Source organism: Struthio camelus, chromosome 2 (genome assembly GCF_040807025.1).
Source record: "Struthio camelus isolate bStrCam1 chromosome 2, bStrCam1.hap1, whole genome shotgun sequence".
Classification (NCBI taxonomy): domain Eukaryota; kingdom Metazoa; phylum Chordata; class Aves; order Struthioniformes; family Struthionidae; genus Struthio; species Struthio camelus.
In genome coordinates this window covers 21,786,512-21,801,223 of record NC_090943.1, presented here as the reverse complement: position 1 = coordinate 21,801,223, position 14,712 = coordinate 21,786,512, and the positions used below count along the sequence as shown (strand labels likewise).

Here is a 14,712-nt window from a genome sequence, read left to right as displayed (position 1 = left end):
CCTTCCTCTGCAGGGCTCAACCAAAAGATTTTCCATTTCTGTGAAAAATTTGTATTACGTACCTCAGGTATTATTAGTTAATTTTGTTATTTATTATTTATGTTATTATTACGTATTATTTACCTTGGTTTCAACAGTAACGTCACAAAATTTTAAGAAAAGCCAGTATTTGTCTATTGGTTGTGATTTGATCTTTCTGCAAGTTCAGGATGTTGTAGCATCGCTTACTTTACTCCTGAAAATTAGTACTCTGCCATGTTAAGATAGAGAAATATAACTTTTGAATAACTAGGGGAGGAAAAAGTGAGCATGAACATCTCTTACTTGAAAAAGTTATGCAAATAAATGACATCTGAACATTAAAGACAGGTCATAGAGTTTACTGCTTGATTTTGCTTCAGTTTGTGTATCTTCCTACATTTTAATTCTGTAGCTATAACTGGAAGATGTTGTAGAAGCAAAAGGATCTCTAAGGTATTTCTGTTTGTTTGCTTTGGGCCCTAGATTAAACTAATTAAGTATTGTGTACCTAATGACTGTTCCTAGAAATTTTTTTTTGATTGTTTGTATGTGTTTTAAGAGAACTTTTTCTGCATCCACTGTTCACCATATACAAAGTTTTCGTGTACTGGTAGACCGTCTGCAAATAATGGTAATGTGACATGTTTTTAAGCTCACTTAAGCCAGAAAAAATAATGTATTTCTTTTCCTTGCTGTTACGTTTCTGCATTTCCTGACGTGTGTTTGATGGATATCTTTAAATTGCAGATAGTATAGTGTTTAACAGTATGTAACATATATTTTAAGGTTTTTTTTGAATACTAACAATTTTATAGGAATAATTGAAAGTGAACATGGGCAATAAGGAATTGTCTTAACTCAGTTAATCTTGCATCACTTTTTGAAGCTGTAAAGTGCCACTCAAGCGTTTAGCCCTAAGTATTCATAACTAATCATTAATATTAAGTTGCCTTATAGCAGAGGCAGCATATTTCAGTAGTGAATATCAAAAGAAGAATAACTTATTCTGAATAATTGTTGTTGTGTGTCAGTCTTGTTCTGACCCTTATTACAGTATTGAAGTGGGGTGTGTGTGTGTGGCGGAGGGTGTGTGTTGTTTTTTGCCTGTCAAGTAACTGTATCAAGGATTGATGTTTAGGAACAGATGTTGTGTGTAGAACCGAATATGTGTGTAGTTGAACAGTGTTGACAGTGTTGTTCCACCTCTCCCTGTAAACCTTCCCCACGTACATCCTTTCGTTACTGTGACTGCAACAGCACCGCTACTGCATTTAATTTTCCCGCTGTGATTTATACCGTGTAAAATACTAGACAGGTGAAGAGCTAGGGCTATTGCCAGAATGCGATAAAATAGGATTTGAACGTGAAACTTCTGGACCCCAAGTGTCTTTCATTCTGGAACTGTTGATTGAAAGGCTGAGAGGGATCAATTTTTTTTTTTTTTCCTTTGTAATGGTGAACTATTACATTCCTAACTTCATTTCATCAAACTCTGTTATGAAGTACTGTGGAAACCTCTTTGAGGAAAGCTGTACCTGTGCGATTAACAGCAAATAAGTGAAAATGAACAGACATTGAACAACTTAAATGATACTTACGCATGGTAATATTATGAATTAATAATAGCACACCAGGAAGGCTGGACTCATCCATTCCATCTGTATTGGAAAGTTATCATTCACTTGCATTATTCAGCCTCTCCAGACACTGAGGTCCAGAACATGTGCAAGGATATATGTGATAACGTATTTATTCTGTTGGGAACAAATCAGAGCCAAAATAAAATTAGACATTTATTCTTAATATGATGGGTTAGATGTTATTTTCATTCAGTAGTTGATGACAGATGTTTCCTCTGAAAGGATATTAAACAAAATGAGTGAGCAGGCGCTGATCTTCCGTGATCTAGATTCACCCAAGATATAAATCAGCTAAAAGAATTGAACAGTTGGAGCCAAACTGTACTATTTAATAATTTTGCAGATTTGGTCTTTGTGGAAGAAGTGGAAATGACTGGCGTGTGCTCTGCCTTTTCCCTTTTTCCGAAGAGAATAAGGTACAGGAAGTGCTGTAGTATTTCAAAAATCTTGTACCCTATTTGTTTTGTTATCTTGCAGCCTGTAATTACTGGAATTAAGAAGGTGTTATATAACTTAGTAGGTGAGAAACAAAAGCCAAAAAATGAGCTCCCCAGTGATAAGTAAAACTTTCTGATTAATCTTAACACATGAACCTCTGGTTATTTTGTAGTTGGTATTTAGCTATGCTTCATAAATCAGGGCCCTTGAACATCTTGGATCAGTAATATTATAGCTGCTTGCTCGATGGTTGGAGGGCAAACAGGCCTTACTTTTCTTACAGTTAAAAAAGGTTTCAGGAACTACCTGAATCTGGCCCATTGAGCTACCCTGTTTGTGAACTAGGATTGAAGTTTGTTTTGTTAGATTAGTAGTCTGCACTGTATTTATTAATATAACCTTCCTTAGAGTGTTGCGTCTGCTGAACTCCAGCTTTTACAGAGCGTAGCATTGCATTTATCAGGATTGCAATTATCTTAAAATGTATGTTTGGCATATTTGAACTTACGAGTCTTAGATATTGAAGTCTGAGTACATAAGTGAGGTGCTGCTGAATTGGTTTTCTTCTGGATCTATGTCTGATCAGAGAAGGAGCTTTTACAAAAGGTGAAGCATGCTAGGATTTGTCCGTGAAGGGCCAACTGTTTGTTGCTGCTTTTTCTGGTATGGAGAAAGATAGTTACTTTGTATATCCTTTGAGACTGACTTGATTGAAGGTTTTCATGTTTGTTAAACATGATGAGAATTCATGTCCATCTGTGACTCCTTTTCTGGATTCAAAAGTAGATAATATTTCAGAACTCTAATACTATGCCCTCTTTGCATCTTTATGATGAGAAGAGGGTGCGACTGCAAGGAGTCACTTTGTGGGAGCTCAGTCTCTTCATCTCAGCAGGTTGTTGTTGAAACTTTTATTGTAATAGGTATAAAACCTGAACGTTCCTTTCAAAGGACTTCCTGCGGTGAAAATTTCTCCACTTTGATGTTTTTTGCATCTGGAGTTAATTCACATTGAGACATATATATCTTCTGAAATTTACTTAAAAAGGAAAAAAAGAAAAGCAGGGGGGGAAGGAGAGGTTATTTATCAGAGGAGGTGGAACCTAAAAGGGGGAATGAATATGGAATCAAGGACAGCAGACTTCCTGTGGATGAGATAGCCTATGTAAAGGGCCTTTGGGTGGGATACCCCTCGAGTGCCCTTGAGTGACGTCTGACAGTGCCATCTGTGAGCCCCTTGGAAAACTGTTCTAGCAACTTTGGGATTTTTGTTGTTTCGGATCTGGGAGAAGAATTTGTTGTGGTTGCTAATGCTTCACTTTGTAGGACTTAAAGCATGTTGTTTCCAGGTCCTTCCAGAGTAGTTCATGCTCTCCCTCCTGCTCCCCTCGCTCTTCCCTTGTGTTCACCTTCATTTCCTTTTTCTCAAAAGATGGCACACCTTTTTGTGTAGAAACTAGTATCAAAGTGATTTCACTACATTACAGAATATAATTTGAAGTCCTCTCGGCTGTTCCTTTGGTCAGGATTCTTCATTTCTTTGCCTTTCAGACAAAAATAACACTGGAAGTAAAAGAACACTGGGAAACCTGCAGAGGAGGTTGTAAAACAGGCTCCATAAAAGATCATATAAATGTTTCCTACTGTTTACTAATGTTGCTATGCAGCTCACCTTAAAGCGTGCTAAAATCATTGCCTCTTAATTCCACAACTGTAAATAAAAAAATTCTTTAGGGTGACTTGAATTTATTTAATAAAAATACTGAAAGTTATGGCAACTAAGGTAATGGCTTGGTTTCAGTTTTGTAACCTCTTTCTTGAGGCTTCAAGAAAGATGTTGTTTGGGGTTCAGTGAAATCATTACGGAAGTTTCTTTAAACACGAACACAAACAGTATAGTAAACTGAATAACTAATACTGAAAGGCTTCTGAGTCCAGTGTCTTTGTATGGGCTTGCAACAGATTTGATGGGTAATGCAGGAGTCTCAATGCAGATGCTTCTATTTTCTCCTGGTACCTGTTTGTTTTCTGACGGCATGGGGTAGCACTTTTGGGATTGCTGCACTTAAGAAATTATCCAGAAGACTGTGCAGTGCGGTTTCAGTCCTCCAAAAAAGGATGGACAGATGGAGGGAGACACACACCCGCACACCCCTACCCCCTACCCTACCTCAGCCCACCCCACCTCACCTTTATTAGGTTTTAAACGGTCAGAGTCCTGCCTTGTGACATCTCTTTATTATGACGCATGCACGTTTTTGTTATAAAAGAGCAAACTCTGCTAAGCAGCACACTAGAAAAAAAACTTCACTTCTGCGTAGGAAAAAGGAAATGAGAAATTTTCATCAGCCTTTTGAAGAGTTGTCTCTTGGATCTTCCTTTGAGTTTTAAAATGTATAACAAGCAAAAGGACTTTCTATGTTGTATTCTAGCAAGTATGTTTTTGCATGATATTTTGGTGAAGATAGCTTTGGTACTTTATTTTCTTGGCTAAGCCATATGTCCTTTTTAGCTAAACTAGGTTATAGGTTGAGTTAAGTGATTTTGGAGCTAGCTAGAGACAAGGAGATAAAAAAAAAAATCAGTTGGCTGGTGTTTATGGTTTATAAAGATGGAAAAATCTGTTTTGTTTTCAGCTTGGTATACAGCTTGTCAAGTAGCTGATTCTGCTCTAAGAGGATTTGAGAACCCGTTGTCTCGGACCACTTCCACGACACACGTTTCTCATATTTCTTCCATTGTGACTAAAATAGAAAACTGATAGTTGGCGATAACTGAATTTTGTATACAAATACTACATGTTGTTTTAGTACGTAGCAAGAGTGGTAGTGTAGTCACTGTTGAATGAATTATGTATGTGTATATATATATATATATTTTTTTTTTTCTGGGGCCTGAATTATCATTTAGTACTCGTGGGAAGATCAGCATGGATCCTTTTCGAAATTAAAACAGTTGCTGAGTTTCAATATGTCGATTCAGACTTACACCTTCTAATTGTCTTCCTCATCTTTTCAGGCTACTCAAATATTTTATTAATGCAAAGGGAGTTTTGAGAAACCCCCCCATGTGTCAAATGCATATGTATGCATTTTTTGGTAGCTTTCTGAACAAACAGCCCTAAGATTTTACTGTTCTGTTGGATTTTGTATGAATACGCAAAAATTCCACAAATATGTAGTAGTTAAAGCAGTAAAACATTTCAGTGCAAGTTTCCTGCAAGAAACCTTCCGTAATACCTGCAATTGCTCTGTGTCTACTCATGTGGACTATGTGAATAAAGCATAATGTTAAGGGAAACGTGGTTCTCTAGAATTACAGTTGATAAAGTTGGTGAAACTATTGAACTCTTGCTGTATTCTTAATTTGTATCGGACTCTGTGTTTTTTTTGTATTTGTCTACCAAATTATTTAAACAAGTACGATGTGAGTCTGGTTCTGTAATCCACTAAGAACTGAATTTTACTAGTATGGAAATGCTGGTATTATATTGCAAAAGTTCTAGATTAAGAAATGATTCTCTTCTCTGGTTGCACAATTTTAGCCAATGTGCCAATGCTTCATAGTGTGGAAAAAATGGAAATAATTTTTTCTCAGCCTCTTTGGAAAGGAGACTTAACTTTTATTTTTTCCCAACTTTGATGTTTTGTTCAGCTTAATGTTGAAAATTGATTAACTCATTTAGTACATAAATTGTGTACGCTTTTCTGGGAATGAAATCTAAATCATGTTTCACACTAATATGCCTGGAGATGCCAGTAGTGGACCCAAACCTAAATTTCTAAATGGTTAATAATTTGCCTTACATTAACTTACAGTAATATTGCAACAAAATACTATTGTGCAGTATATTTGGTGTGCACATACAGTAAGACCTCTAAAGCAGAAGTTACAGCTCTGTGCTTAATGCAGTGTCTTATATTGATTGGTTATTGGCAAGATAGATAACATTAACAGTAGTAGATTTACAGATCCCAATTGTAACTGAAGAATTTTGAAAGCAAGCCTAAATACTTGATTTACTCTTATGATAATGTCTAGTGCTATTTTAGTGGAAATCTTGTTTATAAAAATATTTCAAAATATTATCTATCTAAAATTTTGATGACATTTGACATGTTATTTAAAATGAGCTGTGTTAAAGATGAACCTGAAGTTGGATTATATTCTCTTTTATAACTTCTAGAAATATAAAGAGAAAGATAAACACAAGCAAAAATACAAGAAGCAGTCGGAGTCCTCGCCATCCTTGGTTCCATCTCTTACTGTAACTACAGAGAAAGTAAGATTATGCATTTTTTTTCCTTATCTTCCACTTCAGTTACTTAATGTTGAAATTTGGTAATGTAATTATTACAGTGTATATGCAGGAGCTTTAAAAATGGAATGGACTTCATAGTTTATCAATTATATTTGGTATATTTTCCTAACATGCAAAATCCAAAAATATTCTGAGGTTATAGGATGAAGGAAGCCTGAGATTTTTTTTATAACTGGTTAGTTAACGCCACAGATAAGGCGCCACTGACAGTGCGGTAAGTTTTATTTCTTAGACCTACGTTTAACTGTTTGAGAAGTTTTAAAAACTTTCATTTGAAATTCACTTGTGTATGCTGAGCTGTCACTGTAAGTATTTAAGCCGGTAATGCTCAAATTGAGGCTTATGCTTAATATACATTTAATATCAAATTGCCTTTATAGCAGTTTGCTCTGTCTTTCCTTCCTCTTATCAGCCAGCACAGGCTAATAACTAACTCAGGGGACAATGTAGAGGGCTAAGTAATAAGGACTTTTGAGACAGTACTCTTCAAGAATCACCTTTGCTGTTCTCCCCCCCCCCCCCCCCCCACTGTCACTCAAATGATGCTGTTACAGAATGGGCAGTGGTACTGAGAAATCTGGTTTCTGACCTTGGGAGTTTGTAAAGGCTTGTCCCATTCACTTGGGAATGTTTGACATCTGCCTTGGAGAATCCAAGGTTTGATCTGATTAGCTATTGGTATCTACTGCACTTTCTTTTTGAAGTAGATAGCGACAGCTAATTATGTGCATATGTAATTTGGTTGCTGAGATGCTTTACAGTATTGAAATATCTTTTTGCACATGGTACACCAGGGCCTACTCAGGACAAGATAAAACAGTTGAAACATTAGCTTTCTAGTGCCTACAAGAATTGTCTCAAATAATGGTATCAGCTTTAGGACTCATCACCAAGGAAGAATGTATTTTGAGTATGTTTAGTTTTCAGTAGTAGGAGTGTAAACTTGAGGATGTGTATCTGTTCAACGTCCCATTATTTATGCCTTTTTTTGGACATGCTGTGTCATATATACAGTTTGTGACAGATATACAGTATGTATCACTATATAATTTTTGTTAGGTTTTGTGCTGTGCTACCTTTCTTGAATATATACCTTTTTATTTACCTTTTTCATATGCCTATTTTATTTACCTATTTTATTTTACCTTTATTTTGATTATCTCACCGTTTTAATAGTATTACAGATAAGTGCCTTTGCAGAATGTTTGTGTAAAAGCTAAAGAAAACTTACCAGTCATTTTCAAGTCTTACCTATTAGAATATTATTTTAGTGTTGAGGGCGCACTTGGATTGTGCTTTTCTGCTAACCTCTTATCTAATTGTCTTGCCCTCCTCAGCCTTTTCCTAATTACAAGGTTTAGGACTGAATGGTGTACACTTTAGTAAGGTGACAATGTAATACCATTTTTGGCAGAAGTGTAACTGAATACCTAATCCAAGTAAACAATGAAAATGATACTAAGTTATCAGCTACAATGTAGTAATTGGGATTAACTGTGCTTTGCATGTATAATATTTTTGTATTTAAATCTATAAATATTTTAATAAAATATTTGAAATACTTTATATTATTTCAAATACCCAAAACTTGCCTTATAACCTTAAAAATAATTACATAGAGAACATTGCCAAGAAAATATTGTAACTTCCATAGTTGATAAAAAGACAGAATTAGAGCAAATACAGTGAGAATAAGAACTATCTATAATTCTAGAACTTAAATTACAATCAAGTTAAATACTGAACTAAAACTGAGGTATTCGTTATGGAACTAAAATATTTTTTTCTACTAGTTTGCTTTTTTACCTTCTGTACCCAGTAAGTATTCCTACCTAACCGGCCTGTTCCCTTTTCTGCCTTCTTTGTGTAATACTTCAGACCTTCAGGAAAATTGGTTCCCCCCCCCCCCCCCCCCCACTTTTTAAAAAAATTATTATTGAAGCTATAAATATGATTGTATTTTTTAAGAAAGTATCTGCAGAATATTTGGATTTTTGTGTGTGTGTGGCTAATTCCTTCTGCTGTCTTCTCTCCTTGCTTTCAATTTTTTCTGAAGTCCTTTGACACAGTTTATTTAAATGTACTTACTTTTTTTAGATTTAAAATCCATAGTGTATCCCTGAAAAACTTGAAATTTAAACAATTTGAACAAGCTTTGCTCTCTTCTGGGACAAGTACTTGGTTCAGAATATCTTGTTAACGTGTTACTTCTGTGTGCTCTTTTACATAGAGTTGTCTAATTCAGAATTGATTTGGACTTCATTCTTCTTCACAGCATTGTCTTTATAGTGAATACTTTACCTTATTTTATCATGGTGTATAATCACTTTTGCTACCAATTCTTCCTGTTGGGGGAACTGGAACTTGAAATGGAATTTTCTTCTTCCTTTTTAAAGAAAAATCCTTTGTAATTTAGTGGTAATGGCCATGTATGCGGTTGATACCTTGAAGTATATTCTTATTTGGAAAAGTGGGTTCTTAACCTGAAAAGTTAGATAATGAAGTGGGTTTGTATTGTATGAATTAGTATACTTGGTTTAGCTGTTCATTTCAAGAAATTCTAGAGCGGTTCCAGTCCAAGTGCTATGTTCAGTTAGGAGTATGCCTCCTGAAAGGCAGTTATGTGAATTGCTATAAGGTTTCAGCAAACACAACTTAAATTCCAAGTCTGGATCAGTAAAGTTTGAAATAAAAAATTCTTAAATACCCTTTGAGTAATGTCTTCATAGATTTTTAACTTTTATTTTGGTGCATAGATACGGAATTTTTAAAAATAACAGAAGTAACTGAGGAATTTGACTTCTCTCTCAGCCTCTTCAAATGAGATTTTCTTTTGGACTCTTTGGTGGGAAGATCCCATTTCACTATGGGATCTACATAAAACCATTTTTTTGAGCTTTGGAAAGTTAAGCCTTGTTGCGAATTTAAAAATGTGTATGGTTTAACAAATAAAGAAGAATATGCAGAAAGGGGAAATACTTTTTTCCTGTCAAGGTTCTTTCCCATCTTTGAAAACGTACCTTGGACTACAGTTTCAGAAAGTAACTGATCTTTATTTAAAAAGAAACACATTATTTATAATTTATTTTAGTTGTACACGAAGATGCACAAGAAACTATCTGCTTTCAAATTGTAGGCAGTAACTAAAGACTTCAAAGGAGACTGCGAAAGAGAAAGTGCAGTTGACTGAATTGTAAGCTGTAACAGCAGGGATGACTCATCCACCCTGAGTATCTAAAGCAGCTCTTAAGGGAGGCACACAGTTTCTGCTGCAGTAGAATCCAGAAGGGAATGAAAGGAGTAGTGGAATCTGTGTGTTCATTATGACTGAACATCACTATCCCACACCAATGGCTTTGTTTTGACTTGGTTTTTGCCTGCACCATTCCCTTACGTTCTGGCACTTTTGTGGATGATCAGGTGCTGTAGTCCTTCCCATCTGTGTGCAAAACTAATATGCTATATATATGCATTAGGGCTAAAGGCTTCTCAAGCCTTGGGATGTACTGTGCATGTTAAGAATGATTGTTATGCATTTGCAGTAAATCTAATGCTTTTCCAGAAGTCTTAAGACTTGCTGCATGTGGCTGGTATAGCTCTTCCTCATGCAGTGATATATGCACGTCATAAAAATGGTAGGGGGGGTGTAGGTAGTTCTTAGTGCACCAAGTTGGCAATGAGAAAATGAGCTTTTAGGGGGAAAAAACGTAAGTTGAATTAATTGTTCTGGCAAGACTTTTGGGGAGCATAAAGGAACGCTGATGTAGTACACGGAATTAGCTTGGTAATTACAGTAGCAAATATTGACTGACTTTGAGAACGGGATTAACATTCATGAGCTGGCTAGTAAAGTCCTCCCAGCTAAACCAAGGGATGGAGATGGGGGACAGCATCCGGGGAATCTCCTTTCTGTGGGACTGTTAGTACTGAAATGAAGGAAAATGACTGCTGCGTGAAGAGGAGTGAACGGCGGAGCCTCAAACTGCGTATTATATTCAAAACGCATGTGTTGAGTGAGAGGCACATTGTAAGCTCAAGGGGACTGCAGAGTCTGAAGCCATTCGTTAAATAACTAGGATAACTAGGTGTTCTGCCTCTGTCCTCAAATCCTTACTCCCTGCCGCTCTTGCTTTCGTAACTTCAAAAAGCCAGACCAAGTTAGCTTTGCCATGGCATGTTAGTTTTTTAGACGTTGATATTAGGTCTTTATCTTTCAGAACATAGCACACTAGAAAAGCAATTCATTTAGGAGTGGGTAAGTTATTTCATGAACTCGCTAGCTTAATAATCTAAAACTTGTGCGGCCCATTTATCTCAGCTCCTATTGTACATCGTGTATATTCTCAAAACCATTGATGTATACATATCTGTTTCAGGGTGTTTCATTGCAAAACTCCTTGAAGTGAGGAATGTATCTAGAAAAAGAATTATTGACAAAATGATACGAAATTTACTTTGCTTAGTTCCTGTTGTATCGTAATAATATTCAAGATATTCCAAGTCAGCATGTAGATTTCAGCACGCTTTACAGTACCTTGTGAAACAGAAATATCTGTCAGAGCAAACTTGCCAAAGCAGAACTGTAACGTACATGCATATTTAAAATCTGCCGAGAGCAGGATTCAGGCTTGCAGTCTTTGAATGTTTCTTCGGTAATAATAGCTAAATCGTGTTGTCCTGATCTTTCCAGTAACCTCATATCCTCACTTCAAACCAAATCTCTGCACAGCATGTGCAAATTAAGCTCTACTTGTCGTTGCTTAGCCCTGACCCAATCCATAGAACTAAGCTGAACTCTTAATGATTTCCTAAAAAGTTTTTCCTGCAGTAAAATAGGAGAGATTAGATAACATCAAACTAAGATTGTTGCTGCCTATATAGAATTATCCTTGCAATTAATATTCCAGTGAGTGGGTGGGAGTTAAGGATTAGGAAAGGAAGGTGTTGGATGAGAGAAGAAATCACAAATCCTTGAAGAAACTGGCTTGGCTCCGGATTACTGCGTATTTGGAAACCCTTTGTTCAGATGACCCAAATTTCAGTCACTGCTCCTTAACTCGGGTCAAATGACAAATCGCTTTCATCTGAAAATCAAGCATGATTGTGGACTTTCCAATAGTTTAAAAAGTTAGCTATTAAACTCAACTTAAAATTGGCTCCATGTTCATTAGAAACTGTTATCCGTGTAGTAATTGAGGCATACTATTTTTAACTTGGCACTTTAACGGACTTAAGCTAATTTCCTCCTTTTACTGTTATTCAGAATAATTCAATTATTATCTTTCTTGCAGTTCGCAATCGGGCTATACTTGCAGTTCTGAAGGGCTATGTTTTGCCTTCCTTTCTAGGTAGGCAAATTAAAATACGTTCTTTCCTAGCTTAAAAATGTACTGGATTTTTATATAGGGTATGTGGAGTCTTTCATAATAGTAGATATTTTACAGGTACTTTGTACATGTTCATAATAATGTAATATATATATTTTTTCTGCTTACACTGTTGTACTGAGTGGTTGGTTTTTTTATTTTATTTTATTAGATGTTAAGCTGTTAAGCTTTGAAGTCAAAGCTTAGGAAGAAAAGAGCTGTCAGTAATGGAACAGTGTGGAACTATGAAATGTTTGTTATTTCTTAATTTAATGTTAATATGGAGGCATTGTTACGTAATGCTGAGCACCACTGTGTCCTTAAGGTCCACAAGTAATAGGGCAAAGTTTCAGCTTTGAACTTTAGGATAACTAGAATCGTTTCCATGAAGTGCCACTGAGGCACTAACTAAATCCAGTTTGATTCTATGGTAGGTTTTAGCATTATATTTTTATGTTGAGTGTGCCAGTGCATTTTCTCCACTTCTTCTTTTTAGCTTGTGAAGAGTTTAGAAGCATTGTCTTTACATGGCTTTTAACTGCGCTAGGTCAAATAGGTTTCCAGTGAGTGGGATGGAGAGATTCAGGAATAGCTCCAGCTAATGGGAAAGTGCATGAAGAGCGTGCCTGAGTGTTTTGTAGGTTGACCTATTCTGCATGGAGACGCTGGCACTTCTAAAACAAAGTCTAACCGCCTTGAATCCTGAGCTTCATGTATTGCTTTGCTCTCTTTGGAGTAGTTTGTGCGTGCCTATGCGTGGTGGTTTGGAAGGTGGTGTCTTCCTTGGATTTGTTTACAGTGTTTGCATGGAGCAATAAAAGAAATGAACAAAAACCAGTGGAGGCTGACGCTAAAATGACAGACTAACTGTAAAGTAGAACAATTTGCATGTCAACTATTGGCCAAGTTGATTCTTCCCCCTTCCCCCAAGCAAACATAACTCCTCCCTCCCCCCCCCAACAATTCATACACTACAATGAGCAAATAGACTGAAAAGTTCATCTTCCTAAAGGCTTGCATATACAGTTGTCTTTGAGTGCTTGCGAGTGAAAAATAACGTTTTCTATATAAACATATTGGCTGTATTAGTTGAAGAAGTGGATAACTTTTATCCCAGGTATACCAAGCGCCACGTAAAGGTGAGGAAATATTCTGCTGTAGGCCTAAATTCAGCAAGCGTCCCAGTCAGGGAAGAGAAAAATTGTGCATATGCTTGACTTTTGAGGAATGCACTTGTATGGTCTTTAACAGAGATAAATTTAGGTATTATGTTAAATTCTTTCTTGTAAAGAATCAGAAAACAGCGAAGCTTGTTTGAACGGATGCATATCTTATAGGTTTGATCGGTAATTTTTGGCCAAGAAGTTTTACACAATCAAAAGGCTATTTTAGTAGCTGCTTTGAGAGTAACACAGCAGTAAAAAACAGTATTTCCTTTTTCCTAGTTTTGCTTTCATTTCCTTTCTTCTGATAGTAAGATCCTTCTGCCACAACTTTTTTTTTCATGATGAAAACTAGAAAGCAGTTATATTCTTTTGCCTAGTTTCCTAAGTAAATGTGGTGCGTGCCGTCTCCCCGTCCACCTAATGGCTTTTTGTGAACCGATTTTGACTATTGTTCGCCTGTTATGAACCATTTGGACAAAACTCGGTGGAAGAGTCAAGCCCTGCAGGTAGCTCAGGTGCCTGGGAGCGGGGTGGAGAGCGGGGGAGGGGGAGGTGGGAGCGGGGGCCCAGCCGCCCTGGGGCGGCACATGCCGCTGCCCCGCTGCCGGCTCTGGGCTCTGGCTCCGGGCCCCGGGCCGCCGCCGCTTCCCGCCTGGGAGCTGGCGGCAGCAGCCCTGGGGCGGCCTCCCGCTCCTCCCGCACACCCCTCGCCGCCAGCCGGAGCTCGCACTCCTCCTCTGCCAGGCCAGGTGAACCCGACAGCTGAGGTGGCAGGGAAGCCTGGTGCGACAACAGGAACCGCAAACGTAAGCGGGAGTTGGGCTTCTGGCAGTTGAACGTGGTTTGCTGAGTGTGTTGCCTTGAAAAGGCAAGGTCATAGGCGAGGGAAGCTGCCAGCAGCTCCTCCGCTTGTGGAGCGACATTGCCAGCTGCGTTATGCTGCATAAAAGTCATATTTTCACAAAAGAGTCTTTAAGTGTTTATTATTTTAAAAAAAAGTAGTGAAATAATATATTATGTAAATAGCATATAAAGGCTGTGTAATCATGGATATAAAAGATGAATTCATTCACGTTGGACCTTGGCCTTAGCTTCTGTGAAATAAAGATTTTGGCCAAAGCTTACAAGTGTTTTTGTGCATTCTCTTATGCAAAATCAGATTTCATACACGTTAATCATGTACATTGACATTTTAACAATTCATTTTATGTAACTTCTATTGCCAGTTACCTTAGTGTTTGAACACTTCTACCTTTGTTATTGGAAAAAAATGTATTCTTTTAAACCCTAATTTTAAATTATATGAGAATATATTTAAATTCATATTGCATAATTTCCTAAGTATTCATAACTTCTGTAGACATAAATGAGGAAAATGGTGTACAATGAAATACTCATATACAGCCATGTATATTTACTAAAACAAATATGTACCTGATGATTGAAAATGTTGGAATTCTTGTGACAGTTAATTCAAAGATTCTGCTCTTCAAATAAGTAAAAATAAATCTTATATAATGTAATTCTTTTCAATCCGTTGTATAGAAAGACTTATTTGTATGTACTGAACTTTGTGCACTGTGAGTAATTTTACTGATTTAAATAGGATTACAAAATGAATAAAATTGGATATAAAAGTTTGTACAACTGGTTCCGTTATTTTATTGAGTTGCAGTTTTGCTAAAACTTCAGTAGCAATTACTACTGTTCTTGTTTAGTAGAACTAATAGCTTTATTTCATGTTAGCTGTGGTAGAAATG

General features: G+C 36.7%; 1 protein-coding gene across 13 annotated transcripts in view; it reads left to right on the top strand.

The window, feature by feature from the left end:
• The window catches only part of MLLT10 (MLLT10 histone lysine methyltransferase DOT1L cofactor), a 147,712-nt gene that overhangs the window by 69,311 nt on the left and 63,689 nt on the right, over positions 1-14,712 (top strand). For all 13 annotated transcript variants that reach the window (XM_068934587.1, XM_068934591.1, XM_068934590.1 and 10 more), the window contains one exon: positions 6,286-6,381. In XM_068934587.1, coding sequence (XP_068790688.1) covers positions 6,286-6,381 — 96 coding nt within the window. The remainder of the gene's footprint in view (positions 1-6,285; positions 6,382-14,712) is intronic.